Here is a 24,449-nt window from a genome sequence, read left to right as displayed (position 1 = left end):
TGCTGAGGTCTTTGAGGCCATCCTGCAGGGACTAGGTGAGAATGCACACATGTTCAGTGGGACCTGAGCTTTGCTTGTGAAGGCTCTGGTGCAGTTCTGGGAAAGCTTGGAGCAATGGGTTACCATTTAAAGACTCTAAAGGGAGCTCACTGAGGTCTGGGCTCTGCTGCCCTTCGGAGCAAGGGAAACTGAACGTGGCAGGTAGACTAGGGTTTTCTGCGGAAGCAAAACTGGAAAAATATAAGCCAAAGTGTGCCAATGAGTTCAAATGAAAATCGTGGTTCTTTTGAGATCTAGCTTACCCCCTCTCCAATGGAATCTGCCTGAACAGGCTGATGGGCTATCTGCACAAAGCCTCACCTCAATGCTGCCACCAGTGAGGGCGCTAGACTAAACAGAACAGCTTGTTCTCCATCGTCCTACTTTGATCCGTGTGTGTGTGTGTGTGTGTGTGTGTGTGTGTGTGTGTGTGTGTTTAGAGAAATGTAAAAAATAGAGGAAGCTAAAAAGTATAACATAATATACTGCCCAAATTAATAACTGTTGATATGGTATCAAAATTATATCAGCTTAAAAATACTGCCAATATATCTGAAGACCCCTTTCATCATCAATTCTTTCCAGTCCCGGTCCCCTCATCTTATTCCCTGATAGGCAACCATTATCAAAGATTCTGGTGTGAGAAGTTTTACCTATGTGTATATTAGTATATGTAACTATGAATAATATATGACAGTTCATGCTTTTAAATTTTGTATAAATGGTATCATGCTGCACATATTATTGTGCAATTTGCTTTTATCACTTAGCACACTTTTTGAGATTTTTCCATTAATAAGAACTTAGACCCTTAACTCATCCTATCTAATAAAAGAGTAATATGCAAATTGACCGTACCTCTGCTACACCCACAAGCCATGCCCACCAGCCAATCAGGAGTGAGTATGCAAATTAACCCAACCAAGATGGCTGCGGCCACGGAGCTTCAGTAAGCAGGAGGCTTGGGTTTCCCCGGCAATGGAGGAAGCCAAGCTTCCCTGCCGCCCTGGCCAGCCCAGGCCTCGCTTAAGGCTACAAAGTTTCAATTATAGAAGATACATAAATCCCAACAGAAAAGGCTGCCGCCACAGAGCAAGCAGAAGGCTTGGCTCCGCTCCAGGCTACAAAGTTTCAATTATAGAAGATAAATAAATCCCAGATACCAGGGCCTCTGCTTGGGTCGCCGGGGGCGTGGCCGGCCTGCAAACCACCACAGGCCCTTCGCCCAGGCCGCCCAATACCCCAAGGGAACCCCCATCCTGATCCAGGACACCCTTCAGGGCAAAGCAGCTGGCCCCCACCCATGCACCAGGCCTCTATCCTATCTAATCCTATCTAATAAAAGAATAATATGCAAATTGACCATCATTCCAACACACAAGATGGCTGCCCCCATGTGGTCAAAGATGACTGCCCCCATGTGGACACAAGATGGCCACCACAAGATGGCCAACAGGGGAGGGCAGTTGGGGGTGATCAGGCCTGCAAGGGAGGGTAGTTGTGGGCAATCAGGCCAGCAGGGGAGGGCAGCTGGGAGGGACCAGGCCTGCAAGGGAGGGCAGTTGGGGGTGACCAGGCCTGCAGGGGAGAACAGTTAGGGGTGACCAGGCTTGCAGGGGAGGGCAGTTAGGGGTGACCAGGCTTGCAGGGGAGGGCAGTTAGACATCAATCAGGCTGGCAGGGGAGTGGTTAGGGGTAATCAGGCTGGCAGGCAGAAGTGGTTAGGGGCAATCAGGAAGGCAAGCAGGTAAGCAGTTGGGAGCCAGAAGTCCTGGATTGTGAGAGGGATCCCAGATTGGAGAGGGTACAGGCTGGGCCGAGGGACACCCACCTCTGTGCACGAATTTCGTGCACCAGGCCTCTAGTATTATATATAAGAACTCCCCAAATGGGTCAGACTAAATACAAGAACTAAAACTATAAAACTCTTAGAGGAAAAGATTAGGCAATGACTTTTTAGAAATGACAAGAAGTATAGCTACAAAAGAAAAAATAGATAAACTTCATCATAATTAAAAACTTTTCTTCAAAGGACTCCTTTAAGAAAGTGAAAGGACAACTCAGAATAAAAAAATTTTGCAAATCATATATCTGATTAGTGACTTGTATCTAGAATATGTAAAGAGCTCTTACACTCAATAATAAAAGGACAAGTAACCTAATTTAAAAGTGGAAGAAGGGTCTGAATAGACATTCTCCAAAGATATACAAATGTCCAATAAGCACATGAAAAGATGCTCAAGATCATTAGCTACTAGGGAAATGCAAATCAAAACTATAAAAGATAGCAAGTTACACCCATAAGGACGGCTATAATAAAAAAGACAGACAATAACAAGTGCTGACAAGGATGCAGAGAAATTGGAACCCTCATGAACTGCTGGTAGGAATCTAAAATAATGCAGCTGCTTTAGAACACAGTCTGGCAATTCCTCAAAAGGTTAAACATTAGGTACCACATGACCCAGAAATTCCACTTCTATGTGTATATATCTGCGCAAAAAATTGTACACAGGTGTTCATAGCAGCATTATACGTAATACCCCTAAGTGGAAACAATCAAAATATCCATCACCTGATGAATGATTTAAATAAAATTATTTGACAATAAAAAGAAACAAAATACTGATACATGCTACAAAATGGAGAAACCTTGAAAATATGGAAAGTAAAAGAAGCCAGTTACAAACGACCACACATTGTTTGATTCCATTGATATAAAATGTCCAGAATAGGCAGACCCATAGACATAAAAAGTAGATTAGTGTTTGTCTGGCGCTGGGGGGCTTGGAAGGAATGAGGAATAGAGTGCTAAGGGGTATGGGATGCTTTGGGGGGGGGTGATAAATTGTTCTAAAATTGGTTGTCATGATAGTTGCACAACTCTGTGAATATATTAACACTGAAAAAGGGCAAATTGTATGTTATATAAATTACATCTCAATAAAACTATTATAAAAAAGACCTTACTAAGAAAAACAAAAAGATAAGCCATATACTGAGGAAAATATTTGCAAATTATATGTGATAAGGAACTTGTGGGTACTTGCAATAATTTTTTTTGGATCTGACACCAAAAGCAAAGGCAACAAGAGCAAAAATAAACAAGTGGGACATAAACTAAAAAGCTCTGCACAGCAAAGGGAACCATCAACAAAACGGAAAGGCAACTTGAATGAGAGAAAATAATTGCAAATCATATACTATATATGATAATGAGTTAATATTGAAAAAATATAAAGAACTCATACAACTTAACAGCAAAACACAAACAATCCGATTAAAAAACGGACAGAGCAACTCAACAGACATTTTCCAAAGAAGACATATAAATACCTGGCCAACAGGTACATGAAAAGGTGTGCAACATCACACAGCATCAGGGAAATACAAACCAACACCACAGTGAGCTGTCACCTCACACCTGTTGGAAATCATCATCAAAAAGACAAGAGATAAAGTGTTGGTGAGGACATGGAGAAAAGGGAGCCCTTGTGCACTGTTTGTGGGAATGTGATTTGGTGCAGCCACTATGGACAACAGTACGGAGGTTCCTAAAAGCATCTACACTTCTGGGTAGATATGCAAAGAAAATGAAAATGGGATCTTGAAGAGGAATCAGGCCCCGTATTCACTGCAGCATTAGTCACAATAGCTAAACTATGGAAACCACCTAAATGGAGAGATGTGATGTGCTGTGTACGTATAAAGGAATCGATCTTATTCAGCCCTGAGAAGAAGGAAATCCTGCTGTTTGTGATAACGGGTGGACCTGAGCACATTATGTACAGTAAGTGAAGTGAGTCAGACAGAACACGTCGAATACTGCACGTTATCACTTATATGTGGAATCTAAAATATGTCAAATTCATAGAAACAGAAGAGAAAAGTGGTTGCCAGGGGCTGATGGGTGTGGAAAATAGGGAGAGGTTGGTAAAAGGGTACAAACTTTCAGTTATTAGGTAAGTAAGGTCGGAAGATCGAATGTATAACGTGGAGACTATAGTTGATAACACGGGATTATACAATAGAAATTTGCTAAGAGAGTAGAACTTACATTTCATACACACGTGCAAAGATCTATATGTGAGGTGATGGGTCTTTTAATTAACTGGGTGGGGGAATCCCTTCATGATGTATATCAAATTACCACAATGTACACAATTATAAGTATTTTATAATTTTATGTCAATTATACTTACATAAAGCTGAAATAAAAAATATAAACAAACAAAAAACCCCACACCCTTGTATTCAGGACACATAATGAACTCTTACAACTGAATCACAAGACAAACAACCCAATTACAAAACTAAGACTTGAACAGACACTTCACCAAAGAAGATGTACAAATGGGCTAATCATCCACATGAAAAACACTCAACACGAGTAGTGATGAGGGAAATGAGAACTGAAATCACAATGAGACACCCCTCATCCACTAAAACAGCAACAATAAAAAAGACTAACGGGCTGCGGGAAACTGGAACCCTCGTACACTGCAGACGGGACTGTGAAAGGGTACAACCACTTTGGAAAACACTTTGGCAGTTTCTTAAAATGTTCAACATAAACTTACCATATGTCCCAGCAATTTCACTCCTGAGTATACACCCAAGAGAAATGAAAACATATGTCACCCAAGAACATGTACACAAATGTTCATTAGCAACAGTTTAATAGGCCAAAAGTGGAAATGATCTAAAAGTCCACTGACTGGTGACTGGATTAACAAAGTGTGGCTTATCCAAATATAATGGAATACTACAAAATCTCTTTTTGCTCTTTTTACTACTGCTTAACTTTTATAATTTTCCAATGACAATTAAACATGTTCTATCTTGTGAAATATTCTATTTTTTTTTTGGTCAGTGGTTGTAAAACATTTATTCTTCTTTACTTTTCAGGGTATATATCTTTTTTAAAAATTTAATAAATCTTTATTATTCAGATTATTACAATTACTCCTCTTTTTTCCCCCATAGCTCCCCTCCACCCGGTTCCCACTCCACCCTCTGCCCTTACCTCCCCCGCACTGTCCTCATCCATAGGTGTACGATTTTTGTCCAGTCTCTTCCTGTACCCCCCATACACTTTCCCCCTGAAAATTATCAGTCCACTCCCTTTCTATGCCCCTAATTCTATTATATTCACCAGTTTATTCTGTTCCTCAGATTTTTAATTCACTTGATTTTTAGGTTCACTTGATAGAAATGTATTTGTTGTTCATAATTTTTATCTTTACTTTTTTCTCCTTCCTCTTCTTAAAGAATACCTTTCAGCATTTCATATAATATTGGTTTGGTGGTGATGAACTCCTTTAGCTTTTTCTTATCTGTGAAGCTCTTTATCTGACGTTCAATTCTGAATGATAGCTTTGCTGGGTAGAGTAATCTTGGTTTTAGGTTCTTGCTATTCATCACTTTGAATATTTCTTGCCACTCCCATCTGGCCTGCATAGTTTCTGTTGAGAAATCAGCTGACAGTCATATGGGTGCTCCCTTGTAGGTAATTAACTGTTTTTCTCTTGCTGCTTTTAATATTCTCTCTTTGTCTTTTGCTCTTGGCATTTTAATTATGATGTTTCTTGGTGTGGTCCTCTTTGGATTCCTTTTGTTTGGGGTTCTGTGTGCTTCCTGGACTTGTAAGTCTATTTCTTTCACCAGGTCGGGGAAGTTTTCAGTCATTATTTCTTCAAATAGGTTTTCAGTATCTTGCTCTCTATCTTCTTCTGGCACCCCCATAATTCTGAAGTTGGTATGCTTGAAGTTGTCCCAGAGGCTTCTTACACTATCTTCAACTTTTTGGATTCTTTTTTCTCTTTGCTTTTCCGGTTGAGTGTTTTTTGCTTCTTTGTTTTTCAAATCTTTGACTTGATTCTTGCGTTCCTCTAGTCTGCTGTTGGGTCTCTGTATAATATTTTTTATTTCAGTCAGTGTATGTTTAATTTCTAGTTGGTCCTTTTTCATATCCTCGAGGGTCTCGCTAAATTTATTGGCCTTTTCTAGGATATTCTTGAAAAACCTTATAACCGTGGTTTTGAATTCTATATCCAGTCTTTTGTTTTCCTCCATTTCTTTAGTTTGTGATCTGATTCTTTGTCTCCCCGTTTTTCACTGCTTCCCTGAGTTGATAGAGTGGCTTTGTGTGCTAGGTGTCCTTTATGGCTCAGTGGGTCAGCCTCCCCAGTTAACCTGAGGTGGACACTCCTGGTGCACCCCTTTGTGGACTGTGTGTACAGCCTTGTTGTAATTAAGTCTTGATTGTTGTTGGTATCACTGGGAGGAATTGACGTCCAGGCCAGTTGGCTGTAAGGATCAGTTGTGTCTACGCTGGGAGAAGTTCGGTGTTGGAGACAGCCTTATAGGATTAGACTTGCAAAATTGCAAAAGCCTCTGTGCTCAGCTTGGATGGGGTGGAGTCTCAGGGCGGAGCAGACAGTCTTGGCTTCCCGTCAGCCCTGCCCTTGTGCGTGTGCCTCCAGACCTCTGCCTTCCCTGGCTCCCCTGAGTTTCCGCCTGACAGTCCAGATTCCCCCTGTAAGAGCGTGGGTCCCCAGGGGCTCGCCCGGAACTGGGGTTCAGTGCAGTCGGAACTGGGGTTCAGTGCAGTCAGAACTAGGGTTCAGTGCAGTCAGGAGCTTCCGACTCCCTTCCACTAGGGAAAGCCTGCGGCAACCTCCACATTCAGCTTTCTCTGCGAGTACTCGCGTGCGCGCTCGTGGCTCCCCCGGGTCTCCCCCAGGTCTCCGAGTCTCCGGGTGCCTTTCTCTCTACCTGACAGTCCAGATGCCCCCTGTATGAGCCTGGGTCCATGGGGTTTCACCCGGAACTGGGTTTCAGTGCAGTCGTTACTGGGGTTCAGTGGAGTCGGGGGCTTCCTTCCCCCTTCCGCCAGAGAAAGTCAGCCAGGCACTTAGTCGCCCTTCTTCTCTGCGCGCACAAAGACCCTTTGCCGTACCTCCAATTCTCTGTGAGCTTTTCTCTTTCCTTCTAGTTGTAGAGTTTCCACTCAGCCAGCCTTCCTGTGGTTCTGGATGATGTCCGTTCTGTCTTTTAGTTGTAGTTTTGAAATTGTTGTGCGAGGCAGCAGCTTAGGTGCTTACCTATGCTGCCATCTTGGTTTTTCTCCAGGGTATGTATCTTTTTTTTTTTTTTTTTTTTTTTTAAATATATTTTATTGATATTTTACAGTGAGGAAGGGAGAGGGATAGAGAGCTAGAAACATCGATGAGAGAGAAACATCGATCAGCTGCCTCCTGCACACCTCCCACGGGGGATGTGCACGCAACCAAGGTACATGCCCTTGACCGGAATCGAACCCGGGACCCTTCAGTCTGCAGGCCGATGCTCTATCCACTGAGCCAAACCGGTTTTGGCAAGGGTATGTATCTTTTAATACTAGTTTAAACACACCTTAGGAATACTGTTTTGGCTAGATAACATCATCATCTTTTAATCATTGTCTTTTGTGGAACCACCTCTACCTTTTTCCCTATAATTACCATCACCCCCTGTTTTTTGGCCATGTTTATGGGAGAAGGGGGAAATAAAGCATAAAATCCATTCTACTTTGGAAAGTGCTTATGAACAGCCCGATCTAGTAGTTTCAGCCCCAACCCAAATTAGACAAGGAAACTGGGAGAGAAGCTGCAGACAAGGAAAGGAAGTCACTGCAGAGGCCTGGCTGTGCAGGAAGATCTGTGAACCAGCACAGTTTGGGATGCGGGAGATCACAGGCATGGTGGGCACTGGCAAGGCGAGCTTTCCTGGGCCTCGGAGGGTTGAGGGGACCAGAATAAAGGTCGATGTCCAGGTTGCTTGGCCAGCCTCAAGAAAGGTCCCCATGCACCCCAGTAGTTGATGGTTTTCCCATTAGCTGATGCCCTGGGACAAAGAGCCTAAAGTTGTCTCCATTACAGAGTTACAGCCTCAATGAGATTGTGTGAGAATCTTGGGTGCTGGGGGAGCTATGAATGTAGATGCCTCAGCCAAGGGGCAGGGAATGCTGCCCCTGAGCATCAGGCCTGCCCACAAGCAAAGGACATGTGGTCTCAGCACAGATCCAATTGGAGCTGACAGAATAGCACCCAGCAGAAGTCCCCAAGGTGCAGCACCAGCCTCGGGCGCAGGATGGGGAAAAGAATCTCTGAGACTAGCTTCAGTTTGCCTGGAAATGCTGAGACCAAGTGTGCAGCTCAGACACTGAGCACTCAAGAGGGAAATCAAGCCCAGTTAAGAAAAAGAAAACACATTTTTTTGGCCCATCTGGGTATGTGGCCTGTGAAACTCAAACTCCCTTCACTGTATGACGGTTACCTGTCGTCCCAGAGGGAAACCCAGCATTGCACATGCGGCGAGTACGAACACTCTCCTTCAGTGAGATGTGGGCCAGCACCTGCCTGAGGAGGCAGAGCAGGCAACAATCTCCTGGGACTACGTACTCTCAGGCATCAATGGAGCTGCATGTGAAATGCTTTAACCAGATAAGCACAGGTCGGGGGGGCAGACCTCAGAGATGGCATCAATGACCCCTTGCCCTCTACCCTCACCCCTGTGTGATCCCCTCCCCTTGAACGTGGGCTGGGCACAGTGGCTGCTTCTAATGCATCAGGGAAATGGGATGTTACTTCCGAGACTTGGTTATAAGACTGTGACTTCTGTTTTGCTTGCCTCCCCCACCCCTCCTCTCTTGCACTCTCCGGGTTTTTCATTCTGGTGAAGTCAGCTGTCATCTCGCGAGCTGCCCTGTGGGAAGGCCCACATGGCGAGGAGCTGAGGGTGGCTTCCAGAAGCCATCAGCCGCATTGAGCAGGGGTCCTCAGTCCATCAACCCGGGAGGAACCTGCCAACAACAGTGCAGGTGTTGAGCCTGGAGGTGATGACAGTCTTGTGAGAGGTCCTGCCCCTCAGCTTGTGAGGACCCAGCTAAGGAGCACCCGAATCCCTGGCCCACAGAAGCTCAGAGTTAATAAATATTTGTTCTTCTAAGCCATTAGGTTCTGGGGTAAGTTATTATGCAGTGACAGGTGACCCATATGGTATGGCTGATCTCTGTCTTTATGCAATATTATATCAGTCCCACCTGAGGACTCCTGATTGAGGGAGGGCTGAAAGGAGAATTTGGGGGCATAAGAAACAGACCGAGAGGCTCTCATGAGAGGCCACAGACCTCAGGAAAGAGGGCCACGAATGTGATGAGAAGAAAGGTAAGGATTATGATCAAGAAAGCCTTTGTGGATCTGACTGTGTGCCTAAGTCCCGGAGTATTTGTTTGTCCTGACACGGAAAGTTTCAACCTTCTAACTTTGTCAATAGTTACAGGACCTGCAGAACATTCTCAGCTGCGAATTCAATGACTCAGAAGAAGAGGGAAAGTTGCAGGCTCTGGACCAGCACCTGGCTCTCACCAGCCTCGGGGAGAGCGTTTAGAGAGCAGCGTGATTCAGTGGGAGGGGCACGGCTTAGAAGTCAGGGGGTCCCGGTTTTCCTTTTGACTGTAGCACATGCGCTGAAATTTTTATGGGGCTCAGTCTTCTCATTTATAAACTGAGAGGCATCAATGAGATGGTCTCTGAAGTATTTTTCAGACATAAAATTCTATGATTCTATGATTTCGCCAAGTTACCGAATCTCAGAAACACCAAGTAATCATGGCTTTGCTTCGGTCATGCTGACATGCCGGTGATGGATCCTCCTCTGAGGGTTTCAGCAGCCACCTCAGGGTCACAGAGGTGGTGTTTCCTATATTAAATTACCTTTTTCTCTCAAGTGGAGTCAACAACAGAGATGATGCCCACCTAGGCCTCAGGCAAAGGAAGCCCGTGAGGAGGTACAGGGAGAGGCTACTGTGCAGGGTGGGGCTATTTCAAGAGAGACAGAGTTTGAAATAAGGTCCTTCCCATGACCCCGGACCCCTGACTTCTAAGCCATGCCCCTCCCACTGGACCACTCTGCCCCCTTCAACGTACAAACGAGTGTGAAGCTCCTGTGGTTCGAGACAGTGCTTGAGGGCAGAGCAATGCTCTTGGCAGGCTGCGAACCACCTATGAATCACGTTAGGTTTGTCATTCTTTGCCCTCTTGGTAGGTCAGGGCCGGAGGAGCACACTGGAAGTCAAGCTGGAGCACTGTGCTGTGCAATTAATTGCACCTCGTCGCAAAAGCACAGGTGGGCTTTACGTTCAGAGGGGCAGGCCCTCCCCGTGGGGACTGCCAAGCACTGCACTCCATGCAAATCAATCGAGACCAAGTGGCACCGGAGGAGGCTGGGGGAGCATTACAGCCGGGACCTTGAGATTATGGGGAACCTGAGAGCCACACAGAAGGTGGTGAAGGTGGAGGAACTAGTCAGGTGGCTCTGGCATGGGAATCAGCTAACCAATGAGGGTGTAAAACCACTGTGTGCCTCCGGGTTTCGGCTGCCAGCAGAGGGGCAGTTAGCCTGGGAAGCAAGGAAGCTTTGCAACATGCTACTTGGTGTGTCAAGGTTTCCCGATGCAAGGACAGTGGGATCCTTATTGAAATACAACCTGTAACAAAGGCCTGAATATAGCACAGCCCCCCCCCCCCACGTGTCTAACCAAACTCCACACAATAAATGCCCTGTAACTCAGGTTCCCTGAACACAGAGGTCCCTTGTAGTTGGAAACAATTCTGCTGAAAATACAGAGCTAGAGACATGTTATAATTTGAGGAGTTCTTTCGTCTGCTGGCTCTTCACTTCTGAATCAGCAAAAACTGAGAACCTGAGAAAGCCATGCATCGCGTCCTAAGAAAATAGCTCAGAAATTATGCTTATAACTTCAGAGGGTTCATGACCCCAGGAAAACAGTCTCTGGTTTAGCCCAACCTTCATTTTTATATTTGAGGAGACCGAGGCCTGCAGAGGTCATAAGGTCACAAGCAGATTAGTAGAAAGGCTAGGACTGGTCCCAGGGTCCTCCAATCGCCTCAAACTGCTGGGAGGAACCAAGGCAGAGAGGGAGCACAGCAGTGTCTCTGAGCCAGAAGGAACACGGATCCATCAAGACTTCTCACCGCTGAGGCTCACTCTGAGCTGCAATAGGAGAGTCCATTTCCAATAAGAGTGAGGAATGTGAGAAACGTAATTACGACTTGGCTGCCTGTCCAGAACACAAACCTCATGGTGGAGCCAAACAGGCCCAGAGACTGCCAGAGAAGGTGACCTGAGGACACCGACCCTCCCCCACAGCTGGCACCTGGGCACAGACAGGGATGCACGGCTGAGGCAGAGAGAGCCGGCCGCAGGGAGAAAGGCGCTGTCTTAGCGGGAAATGGCACGCGCTGTTCTGGGCCATGTTTAGGCGTCCCCGGCATGGTGCCTGACACACAGTAGGGCTGCATCCCCTTCTTTTTCCTTACGGAACAGGAATGAATTTTTAAAAAATCTCTTCGGTGCCCATTAGAGTCAGGTAATCAAGCCCAGGGAGGCTTGTGGCACAAGCCTGGCTCTGAGCTGATGTCCTGGTAGCCAAGCGAACTGCACAGCCCCGTCCACACGCTCCCCAACTGAAACTCCGAGCTGAGCCGTTATCATGGTAACAGAAGGAGACACTTGAGTCTCCATTTCTATCTCTCTGACTCATGGACACCTGCCAGGTAGCAGATGGCCTCTGTGGACAATTACCTTCACTTTGCTGCAGTGTATTTAAATTAAACAGACTGGCCTCTTTGCCGCCGATCTTCAGAGGCCCTCTCAGAAAAACAAAAAACAAAAAACAAAAACAAGCTTAGGGGGAAGGAGCCATAAGCCCGAAACCGAAGCGAGGCAACCCTAAAGGTAAAGAGAACTGGGAGGTATAAGGAATGGACTTTGTACATTTTTCTTTTTTGAGAAAAGGTGAAGAAAAAAACCACCCACATACTATTTCGAGCCGGTGCTGGCTGGCTCTGCTAGGAAAATGCAGCTGTCTCCTCGAACACGGAAGTACAAGGAGAGAGAGGCTGATCCGAGGCTGCGCTGGCTGTCCTGCTGCAAGATGTGAAAATAACTGCCTGACTCGACAAGAGGTAGGAGGGCTGCGAGTCAGGGCTAGGGGTGGAAGCGAGCAGATGATGGAGAGCAGGGTGCAGGAGATGAGGCAATCGCATGGTGGTGAGCAAAGCAGCAGGCCGTGGTTCGCTCTGGGATGAATTAAAACAGGTAAAGGCCTGGCCAGCGCGGCTCAGTGGTTGAGCGTTGACCTATGAACCAGGAGGTCATGGTTCGATTCCCGGTCAGGCACATGCCCAGGTTGCAGGCTCAACCCCTAGTATGGGGCGTGCAGGAGGTAGCCTAAAATAATTCTCTCTCATCATTTATGCATCTTTCTCTCTCCTCTCTCTCTCTCTCCCCATCTCTGAGATCAATAAAAACGTATTTTAAAAAACACAGGTAAAGAACATGTCTGGAGACCTTCCTGTCTTAGCAAAGGTGCCCGCCTGCACCCTTGAGTGCTGTGTAGCATTTAAAGGTAAGCCTGGCTCTAAACACCAGGAGAAGGGCTGCAGAGTCTTACGATGTTTCTCTCCTCTGGTCATCACCGTTAATACACATTTACCTATCGTGGCTGTTGGAAAGTTATGGCCACCAAAGACCTCTGCCTTGAGGTCCTTCTGCAGAGGGCTGACACCTATGTGTTCCCACACCACTTCAGGAAACGCGGTGCTAACGCACAACCTGTCCCTCCCTGCGGTGGCTTGTGGGGAAGGTGCCTGCAGACAGGAAATAGCTATCACAGGGCTGCTGGAAGTTCAGTGATCGCATTGTTGGCAACCAGTGGAAATTATGGTCCTCAATCTTCATGATTCTGTCCCTATTCAAGTCAAACTACTAGTAAATTATATAGAAGACCAGGCTTACCCCAAGGCTTAAAGGGGTGGGGGCAGGGTGTCTGGTTATCTTTCTAAGTGGTAGAGGAGAGCATATTAAGCTCTTGAGACAAAGAACAACCTATTAAAACTCACCATAAGCCCAAAGATCAAAGGAAAGTTGAAATGTAAACTTTCAGATAGGGAAGCTCATAAAGTCCAAGGCTAGAATTACTCTCTTTCTGTTTGTTTCTCCGAGTTTGTCCCGCTCTATTGGAAAATGGTGTCCCATTAGTCTCATTGCAGGATTTCAAAGCCAGTTCTTAGCAGAATGATTAGGAACTTCATTATAGGGAAAAACCCCTATAAAGCAAATACCACACACCCCGACTGCATATTGGAAACAAGAAAACAGGCTCCCAGGAGAGCGTGGTCCTTATTCAGACAGCTAAATCAATGATCCTGTAGGCAGCCGGAACCTATCAGTATATCATAAAGTTCAATGAGACACGTTTATTTATTTAATCCTCCCTCGAGGATATTTTTTCATTGATCTTTTAGAGAGAGTGGAAGAGAGAGGGAAAGACAGAGAGAAACATCGATGTGAGAGAAACACATCAAATGGTTGCCTCCTGCAAACACCCTAACCAGGGCCCACGCTGGGAAGGTGCCTGCAATCAAGGCACATGCCCTTGATCAGAATCGAACCTGGGACCCTTTGGTCCATAGGCCGGCGCTCTATCCACTGAGCCAAACTGACTAGGGTTCACTCAGACCAATTTAAATGCCTTTTATGGGAAGGCCGAACCTGTATGGTGTGGTATGGCACCCTTTTCCAACACTGCCACTTTGCTGAGTCCCTGGATATACCTAATACCGTGGCAGAGCCCCGGCTCTGCAGTTGATTATCTGAGTTGGATTCCAGCTCTGCCATTTACTAGCTGCATGACCTTGGGCAACTTAACCTCATCTGGCACTCCAGATTCTTTTTATTTTTTTTTTAAATATTTTATTGATTTTTTACAGAGAGGAAGGAAGAGGGATAGATAGTCAGAAACATTGATGAGAGAGAAACATCGATCAGCTGCCTCTTGCACACCTCCTACTGGGGATGTGCCCGCAACCAAGTTACAAGCCCTTGACCGGAATCGAACCTGGGACCTTTCAGTCCGCAGGCTGACGCTCTATCCACTGAGCCAAACCGGTTTTGGCATCCAGATTCTTCATATGTAAAATGGAGAGATAGTAATCTTTTAACCTGTTGGTGAGGAAGAGCATTCAATGCTTCACCCACCAGCTCATAGAGTACTACCTGACATTATTCTATTTTGCAAGGTGCTGGGGGCTATGAAGGGGCAACGTCTCCGCTCGGCAGGCTCACGAGCTCCGGAGGCAGTTGGGCATGTATGCAAGCAGCATACAAAGAAGGAGGAAACCCGTACCTACCTGGAGGTACAGAGGAAAAGAAGCACAGGCACGAGAGGGTTTAACCCTGGCCTCCTGGAACAGGGTAAGGTTTCATGAGAGGTGGCACCTGAGAGTATCCTGAGGGGTATAATTTCAACAGGCAGAAAAGGCGCAGGAAGGGCGATCCAGGTGAGGCAAGAGCATGAACAAAGATGCCTGGGCTGAGAGGAGGCTGTGCATGGGGGATAAGGAGTTGTGTGGGGAGCACGAAGCTATGTGGTGGGAAAGGGGAGTGTGGGCCACAATCATGCAGAGCCGTAAATACATGGTCATCAAGTTTATTTACTAGGCCACAGAATGGGCAAACTATGGCCTGTGGCCAAGCCCAGCTCACCACCTGTTTCTTTGTAGTTCATAAGAAAGAATGCCTTTACTTTTTTAAAAGATTTTTTTTAATTGATTTCAGAGAGAGGAAGGAAGAGGAAGAGAGAGATAGAAATATCAATGAGAGAGAAACATGGATTGGTTGCCTCCTACATGCCCCCTACCGGGGATCAAGCCCACAACATGGACATGTGCCCTGACCAGGAATTGAACCGGTGACCTCCTGGGTAGACGCTCAACCAGCTGAGCCACACCAGCCGGATTGGCTTTACATTTTGAAATGGGTTTAAGGGGTTATATAAGTACTTATATAATAGCTCTGGTTTGGCTTACAAAGCCTAAAATATTTACTATCTAGTCCTTTAAGCGAAAGCTTGCTGACCTGCTCAGGCAGCGGCAGGGGGAATGATGGGGGCAGCGTGCTCTGTCTTCAGGAATCTGCGCAATGTGAAGGAGGTACTGGGAGGCGACAGACAGGGGACAAAGAGGCTTATTAGGAGGCTTTTCCCATTGACCGGGTGACAGATGACGGAGGCTGGAATGAGGAATGGTGATGGGAATGAGAGGAGAGAGAGATAAGCAGGCATCTGGAGAAAACACTGACTGGACAGGACAGTGCGTAGGAAGAGCAGAGCCTGGAAGAGCGCGTGCACGTAGGGAGTGCTGGCCGTGACACCAACACAGCGGGAGATGTGCAGAGGAGTGACCTGTGGGGGAAGGCGCCTGGGAATCTTCTGTCATCCGTCCCACCTGAGAATAAGGGATTCTGGGAATGCCTGGGGGCTCACAGTGGTGTCACAGAGAAAGGTTCTCTGGGCTCAGGGCAGTGCTTCTTAATGGGTAATTTTAGGTGCTAGGGACCTGGGGGTGGGGGTAGCTAGCACTAGAATTTAGGAAGTAGAGGTCAAGGATGCTTCTAAATATCCTACAATGCAGAAACAGCCCCTTTCCCCCACACACAATTATCTGGCTCCATACGTCCATAGTGCTGAGGATAAGAAACCTGCCCTGAGGGTGATTCAGGGTCATGAGGTCCTACAGAGGTGGCCTGTCCAGGCTACTCTTCCCAGGTGGTGAGCTGCTGTGCACGGAAGGGCAGGCCACCAGGAGCCTAAGACCAGGTTAGAACTTTCAAGGGGCCCAAGAATCAACGGGTCTCTTCTGCACATTTGGGAGATGTCCTGGACGGCAGCTACAGGCCCGAGCGGCTCCTAGATTCTCTCTTGATTTCCTGAGGTTTGAGCTGGTTAAACATAGGAGTTGAAATATGAATCGTGAAAGCAATGTATAACTAGTGAATGTTATACATTTTGAAGTTAAAAAGAACATATAATAATAAAAGCACCAAAGGATTTGTGGTTAGCCAGCTTTGTAGAGCAGTGGTGAGTTGGTATGGATTCTTATTAAAGGTACCACTTTAGCTGCAGTAAACTGTCTCTCTGCATTGCCTCTAGTTTTGGAAAACATGCCCCTCCCTCCCTCCATCTCACTTTCTTTCTTTTTTTAAGCATTGGGACATCTATACTACAGCTCCAAATGAGAGTAATTCTACTTGCCAAATGATGATTAGCAGCAAACGGAGATGAGTGTAAAATAATCTATCGTACCCTTTCTCACGTGCTTCTTTCAGCTGAAAGTAAGCAGATGTTCATTTCAGTTAAGGACGCTAGGCTCCCTACCTTAGCCTTGTTGCTAATACGGAACATCAGAACCAGCCTGAGGTCAGCTATAAAACCCTAGTCATCGGTACAGCACCAGGATTTGAGGAAATGCCTACGGACACTCTCAAAGTGTAGGGTCAGAGGTCCAATCCCAGGCCAAGACAGGATGGTAGACTGAGGTCTATCAGAAAGACAGCACCAGGAATTCCTGTCCTCCCGGAGATAAGCCACAGGGCTGGGCTTCATGGGAGCAGCCAGTGGTGTCACCCTTTTCACAGGGTGCATTCGTTTGTCTGGAAAAGTGGAAGGCAGAGGATTGGCATGAATAAACCCTGGGGAAGGAGATGGTTGCTGGAAGGAAGTGCAGACAATGAAGTGAGGACTAGAGGGTTTCAAAGTCACCAAAGGACACGCCAGTGCTTTGAGACTGTGAGGACTAGACCTTGAACTCAGGACCTTGGCCATGGAGAACTCCCCAGACATACACAGAAGAGGCCTGTGAGTGGCAGGCTTCAGCAGTCTGGGTCTAGCTTGTCATTGTGCCAACTTCAAGGGGATGATGCTCTTACATGGAATCAAAGGTCGCTGAAATGAACATGTGATTTAATCCCTTGTCTGCCCAAGGTCAGCTTTAAATTGGCCTTAGAAATAATATAATACAACAGTAGTATTGGTTTCTGGTTCTTGGATTACACGGTAATCCATACAATTTTTTAAAATGAAATGTCTGTTGGCGGTTCTACTGCTCCCATTAAAATAAATACCCATAATGCCTGCCCTCCCGAGAGACAGTGATCAGGAAGGTGCAGGGTGCTCCCAAGAATGTGCTGCACTCGGAGCTGGCACATTTAGAAAGCGTTAGTCTGGGTGAACTGCTGGAACATTCCCAACAGGTGGTTTTAACTGTGAAGTGTATCTTTGAGGTGTAGACGGCTGAAGAGAAAGAGGGGAACACTGGTGGTCAGCAACCACAGGTGAGGTGATCCCCCATATCAACAGGAAGGGTACAGTCGATAGATAGCAAGGGGATGAGACTGCCAGGGAGGGAGTGGAGAAGGGAGCAGGAAGGATAGACCCGCTTCTCTGCTTCTGCTAAGCAAACTGGAGGTCATGTGACTTGCTTTGGCCAATGAAATGGAGTGGAAATGATGTGTATCACTTCCAGGTAGATGCGTTAAATTGCTGCACTTGACCCACCTTCCCGGTCTTCTCCTGCCTTGCCCATGTCAGTGTATCTATTACACGGAAGTACCACAGATCAGCAGGAAACTGCGTCAGTGGAGAAAAACAAACCCGCTACAGCTTTACATTAAAGCCACTGAGATTTCTGGGTCCTCTCCTTTTCTGCCCTCTTTCTGACAGTCTGTCTCTCTGGCACACCTTTCTTACCCTTCCTTCCTTTCCCCTCCTCTTTATTCTATATGTCCACTGCTCTCTGGACTAGAAAAAATAAAAGACATGATGTTTTATATTCCCATTCTTAATCTGAAACATGGGTAGATTTGTCTTTTGAAAAAAGAAATAATTAAAATTTCTGAATTAAACATTTCATATTTCTCTCTTAAAAAAAAAAAAAAAGCCCCGAGGTAAATTAAAAATCAGCTTTAGCTTATGTAAAAGATAGATGCTTCGAAAACCTTACTATGTTATATAAACATATGGTGCTACTATTGCGAACAGGCTCTCAATTGATTTTCTTGTGTGGGTTCGTGGCTATCAGGATAAATAAAAACAGACATAAACCTCCCCTGAACACCAGCCACCAGCGGAGAAACCAGAGCTCCCTCTGGAGTGGGCACTGAACAGGAACGCACGGCGTCATCAGCCCCTCCCTTCGTTTTCATTGGTAACTTTGTTAAGAGGCGACTGGAGCTCAGCGCCCAGAAGCCTGTTGGAGACGAAAGCACATCTGAAGTTATCCCCAGAACTCATTTCCATGCAGTCACTCAGGACACAGTGCTTAGACCTGAGGTCACCCCCACCGCTCCACGAGCTGTTTCAAGCAATTACAGTCACTCCAGACAGGAAGCAGCAGAGAAAGCAAGAGCAGGAAAATGCAATTGTGGCCTGGATAATCATGCATACTCAAACACGGCAGATGTGTACTCTGAAAAACTATTCAACAAGCTCTGGTTTCAAACAAGAACATGCTCTACTGGGAAAACATGATGGGGACTCTCAGGCCATTGTACAACACCATGGAGAGAACTCGAAGGTTCTACACATAATCAGATGACCTTGGGCAGGGAGGAGAGGGGGAAGTCTATGCCAGTCATATGAGGAGAAGGAGAACATGCAAAAGAAGCAAGACCCAGATGGAGAATTCTGAAGTTCACTTACTGCCTGCTTTTGCTCTTCCTCCTGGAGGTGGTGAAAACACACAGAACAGGTGGAGGAAAAAGGAGAGAGATTAATGCCCATCACCACAAACATTTGGAAGAAGTGACAGAACAGGGCCCATCAGGCCAGGCCCATGGGTTCGGAGATCAGAGCCCTGACCACCACAGCACATCATCAGCTGACAGAGCACAGGGTTGGCCTCTGCCCCATCCGGCTCGTGAAATGGGAACTTCTTAGAGTTGCAAAGAAAGAACCTCAGAAACCATCTAGTCCAACTTCTTCATTGTACGCGTCAAGAAGACGCAGAGAGCTTGACTTGCCCAACATTTAACTATTTAGGGTAAACCGAAAGCAGCAGCTCAACCATGACTCAGAAGCCCAATAATCTATTTCACCCTTCACAGCATTCATAGGTGTTTAGGCACATTTATCCCGGTGGCGGGCCTCAAAGTGTGGGATACAGACCAGCAGCAGCAGCAGCAGTACCTGAAAACCTGTCAGAGATGCAGATTTTGGACCCCACCCCAGACAAACTGGATCAAATCTCTTGGGGTGGGGCACGACATGTATTTAATGAGCACACTGATTCGATGATTGCTAGTTTGAGAACCACGGCTCTAAGGACTTCCTCAACTAGCAATCCACATATCCATGGACTCATCTCCAACGTAGTCCCCTCCCCTCCACTTGCTTTTGGGCTGCTTTGGTTTTTTTCAAAGATGCACACGCACCTCCATCCCCGCAGTACCCTGGGAACTGCTTTAGGGCCCTGAGAGACCTCACTGTTTCATTAACTCGATGCGGGTTCACTTAGTACTTCTTACGCATAAGGCTCTGGAGTCACGAGATGGTCTCTGTCTTTTACAGCCTCGCAGTGAGGGTGCACAGAGCAGACACCTGTTAACTACCCTATCCGAAGGCACCACCAGGCGCTATAGAAAGATGCACAGTTGTAGAGGGCCGTCTGGGAAGGCACGTGGATACTTTTTTAATTCTTATTCAGCTGAGCCCAAGGGCACTGGCAGAATCCTGTTATCAGTACTGATTCCATGTACTTGGAATAAGGAACAAAAAGGACCTTGACCCACCCCAAATAAGGAGCTTACTCAGTTCCTGATGAATAGGATTTGGGCACACCCGAAACTCCTTTTTATCATAAAATCCCTTTTGGAAACCAATAAATATGCTGTGTTGTCCGAGGTGAGGGTGACTGTCTCTCTATCAGAGGACAGGAAGCCACCCGGCACCCAGCTTGAATCTATTTCTATCTCTTGTCTCTTTCTTTCTCTAATTTCTTAACCCCCAGCTCCTCCCCTCAGGAACCTGTCTTTCTCCCTTTCCGTGCGGGACGCGGAAAAGGAAGAAACACCGCGCCACACACAGTGAAGAAGAGATACGCACTTCCACTTCCTCTGTCCTCAGCCCACTGTTCCTCAGCCACTCTGTCTGTTAATGGATGTCTTTGCTTCCTTTCTGTGCCTCATCGTGGGTAACTGTGGTCAGGAAGCCTCTGCTCTTTGGCCCAAGTATACACATCCACAAGCTGTTGCACTGGTTCTATTTAAATTGGATCCATCCAGGCAGTCTTTTTTTAAAAAAATATATTTTATTGATTTTTTACAGAGAGGAAGGGAGAGGGATAGAGAGTTAGAAACATTGTTGAAAGAGAAACATTGATCAGCTGCCTGCACACCTCCCACTGGGGATGTGCCCGCCACCAAGGTACATGCCCTTGACCGGAATCGAACCTGGGACCTTTCAGTCTGCAGGCTGACACTCTATCCACTGAGCCAAACTGGTTAGGGCCAGGCAGTCTTTTTTTTAAAATATACATTTTTATTGATTTCAGAGAGGAAGGGAGAGAGAGATAGAAACATCAATAATGAGAGAGAATCATTAATCGGCTGCCTCCTGCATGCCCCCTACTGGGGACTGAGCCCGCAACCCGGGCATGTGCTCTGACAAGGAATTGAATCATGACCTCCTGGTTCACAGGTTATTGCTCAACCACTGAGGCACACCAGTCGGGCCAGGCAGACTTGACTGAACATACGGAGGAAGTCTTAGGAAAGGATGAGGGCTTCTCAGTGTGCAGATCTGGGTGCAATGGTTTCAGTAAAGACAAGAAATTACAAAAGGGAGAGAGGAAGTAAAAATGTGGAGAAAATAATTTTAATCCTGCAAGGGAAAAAGGTGGACTAGAAATTAAATGGGCACCAAAACATTTCCAACTCAGCTCAGGAAGATGTTCTCATAATCAAAGCCAGCTGCAAAATGCCTGGTCAAACCTAGACTCACAGGAGCCAGGCAGAGTGGGCCCCGAGCATGAGCCAAGTCGGCCCAAGAGGCTGCGGTCTTGAAGCTTTTGCGGTGGCATTCATGGCTCTAGTTAGGAGGGGTTCCAATTTTGCAGGTAGGAAGCCAGCTCCCTTCCTAGCCAGGCTTCCTGGGGGGTGAGGGTAAGGCAAATAGCCCTAGGAGAGTTAGGAAACCATTTTAAAATGTAGGGTTTTTGCTGGCATTGTGTTAAATGGAAACTGAGATGGTGAGGGAGGGATGGGGCAAATCCTTAGAGGCTGACATTGCATCTGAGGGCAAAAGACCAGCATGTAATTTCTTAGAACTGTTCCTAAGTTACCTCCCTATTCTCACAGTTCCTCCAGGTTTGGGATTGGGGAAAACATTGCTTTGGTTCAGCAGAACAGGGAAGTTTCACAAAGCAATGCCTCATTGTGCACACTTGGTGACGGTTGTGTGTAGTTTGTCCAAAGACATGAAACCATTAAAATCTGTCAGGTGAGGATGGGGAGGTGGACAGGGCGGTGTGTTTAGGACCGAGAGGCCGCCCATGAGCACTGGGGTCGCGAGAGGGTGGACTTTGGCAAAGTTTGTTACTTAGGACAGTGTTGTATGATTTAAACTCACAAAAGTCATTCAGATAAAGCCTTAAAGGCTCTGTCAACACAGAAAACAGGCCAGATATAAGGTCTTAGAACATTTCTGTTAACGATTGGTCATTAGTGTCAGTAAACACTGGCTGATGACAAGGCATAGAAGCCAACTTGATTTAGAGGGGTAATAACACCTTCATTATAAAGTGTACATCTAGAGCTGTTGTGTCACCTAAACATGTGAGACTCTTTCACACAGGGCGAGTCTGGCTGGGTGGCCAGCAAAATGCCACTGTAGTCATCTATAGAAAAATTTATATTCAAAACCTCACTTCCAAATTCTAAACTGCAGAATTCATCTGGTACATCTGTTTCAAAAGCAATAATGGAAAATGAGGTAGAAAATTATTGGGCGCATGGTTTAGAAATGGGAACATCAACACATAGCCATTTCTAGATTACAGAAGCAGTATGAGGCAGAGGTTATCGATATACTCATTAATTGGGGTGGAGGGAATGTAAGGGAAAGATACATTCTGAAACATGGGTACCTGAGTGTCACCTACATTATGTCATTAAAATACCAAAACAATAAGAAGGTCCCTGATACTCCTTGGTGACAGGAATTGAGCCTTATTCACCATTAATGCCAAATACCTAACCACTAAGGATTTCAATACTTTTTAAAAATTAAATAAATATATGATTAATTTTTACCCAGCCTTGTTTCCCCCCACTCCCCCAAAAAAAAGGATTTAAGATTTTTGTTAAATGAATTCATATACAGGGGTGACGCTTCATATGCATGCTTCTTTCAAAGTATAGAATATTTTAGGAAAGGGGAGGAAAGAACTCCCTGTGAGCTGGGAGCTTGCGTGCTGGATTTTAACTGCTGAGTATCCCAGAGCATGGGGCTTGACTGTCCATTTGACTAACTGCTTACAGCTGTTTTATGAGAGAATTAAATGCTAGCAGACGGAACGTCAACGAAAGCTGGATGGTCCTTTGAAATTAAAATTAGAATGGTAAAGGGCATTTCTATTACGCATTGATGAATATATATTTTTTAATAGTAGAAAAACATCTTTGAAATTTTAATAGAAGTCAGTGATTCCTATGTATGACCTTTTAGGAGTGTACATAATGTGCAAATGAAGACTGGAATCCTTCTAGGAAGCTGGACACTAAAGAAATGAGATTTCAACTGTGAATTCTAATCAGTGGCTACAAAGACAACATCCCTGGTGTGTCTGCAAATTCTTGCTCCCCGTCTGAATGGCTCAGCCTGTCAGGTGGGTAAGCGATAAGGTGTTTAAGAACCTGACAGGGGATCCTACAAAATGAGCAGCAGGGTCCCTCTGATTTTACTGAAATCGTAACTGTAAGCCAACAGCAAGAAACACAAGGGATCAGAGTTCCAGGCATCAGCCCATTCTGCTTAGCCCCTGAATACAAGCGTCAGAGCTGAACTACAAGGTCACAGCAATGCACGCGGGGCTCTGTGCCAGGAACCCTAAGTAGGAACCCTGAGGGCAACCAGCTGACGGGAAAGTGCACAGTGGTACTTAGCGGAAATTCATCCCGACTTCCCTTGGCTTGTACAAACCTTTCACCTTTTAAAAAAAAACGTCAGCCTGGGGTACCTTCCCATCTGCCTGGGTAGTGTCTGAGAGCATCTTTCTGAAAGGGAGGTTTGACACAGGGAAGGAGGGGGGGGCCGTTATCTCCTGACCCACTGGTGGACCAGCCTCCCAGCGGCAGGGCTCCCAAAGCCCCCCTGGCCACACATATTCCACAGACCAGTGAGTCCGGGACATCTCTGCTGTGCTGAGTGGCTGATGGGTTGCTTAGCTGCATACTTGACAATTATTGCAGGGATCTGGGCCAGGTTTTATGCATAAGGCTTTCTTTAAACGAGACCCATTTAGACTTCAAACATTTCGCAGGAGAAATCCTGTCAACAGGGATAATGCAGAAACACGTCTAGGCAAAAACAACCCCAACATCCAGGATCAAAGCGAGAAGCAAACTGAACTCAAGACTAAAAGGAGTGACTGAGCAAGTCAAACGCATCTACCCAAGTTGCTAACACCACTAGTTTCATCTCAAGGGACGGGTTCGGAATGGAGAAGCTGAGGAAGAGCTGGTGTTTTCCCAGGGCCACCACCTGGTCTGAACCCTGGTCACTTCGGACCTGGGTGAGCTCACGAGTCTCCTGTTGTCCTTTAGTTTCTCCCCTTTCTCACCCATTTTGCATAGTTTCCTATTTTTTCAGAACCTTCAGAGATCCCCCTTATCACAGGATTAAATCCACCCCTCAGCCTGCTTTGAGGTCCTCCACATTTTGCTATTTCCACTCTGGCTGCTGACTTTGTCTATAACAAACACAGGGGTTTCAGGGCACAGACCTTGGGAGTGAGCAGCATGAACGAATGTGTCTGGCACCTCTGCTGCACAGCTGGGCAAACACTTCTCTCAGTGCCAAGAACACTGCCCAGGTGAGGACACTCCCATGCCAAACGTGCCTTTCTCTGCTCTGGGGTGTAGAGGTTGTAATATATTCTTCAACAAAAATAGATAGTGAGACCTGATTATTCCAGATTTATTCAAGCCCTCATTCACCAGACCTAGAGCTAACATGTTATTTTATTCCTCCCAATATAGTGATTGATTAGAGTTGGTTGATGATTGGTGTGCTTCTGCGATACTTACTGAGAAAGGAATTTGTAGGTGGAATATCTGAATATGTGTCTTAAAAGAAACTTTAAAAGTTGGGAAACATTCACTTATCCATAGCTAATACGCTATTTGTAAACATTCATAAAAGCAGCTACTCCAGGACATTACTCTGGCTCCAGCTATTAACTTTTCCTTCTACAGTCAGGCCTTACGCTGAGGTAGGTGACTGTGACACG

The 24,449-nt window shown here is 46.1% G+C and overlaps 1 protein-coding gene across 32 annotated transcripts in view; it reads right to left on the bottom strand.

The window, feature by feature from the left end:
• Window positions 1–24,449, bottom strand: part of DTNB (dystrobrevin beta) — a 164,875-nt gene that overhangs the window by 11,506 nt on the left and 128,920 nt on the right. For 20 of the 32 annotated variants that reach the window (XM_080686161.1, XM_080686147.1, XM_080686146.1 and 17 more), the window contains one exon: window positions 18,644–18,664. The exons of the other annotated variants lie outside the window; for them this stretch is intronic. In XM_080686161.1, coding sequence (XP_080542287.1) covers window positions 18,644–18,664 — 21 coding nt within the window. The remainder of the gene's footprint in view (window positions 1–18,643; window positions 18,665–24,449) is intronic. 32 annotated transcript variants of the gene reach the window in all.

The sequence above is a fragment of the Plecotus auritus genome, assembly GCF_963455305.1.
Source record: "Plecotus auritus genome assembly, chromosome: 8".
Lineage (NCBI taxonomy): Eukaryota > Metazoa > Chordata > Mammalia > Chiroptera > Vespertilionidae > Plecotus > Plecotus auritus.
The sequence above is the reverse complement of the archived record's forward strand: the minus strand, read 5'-3'. Positions and strand labels throughout refer to the sequence as shown.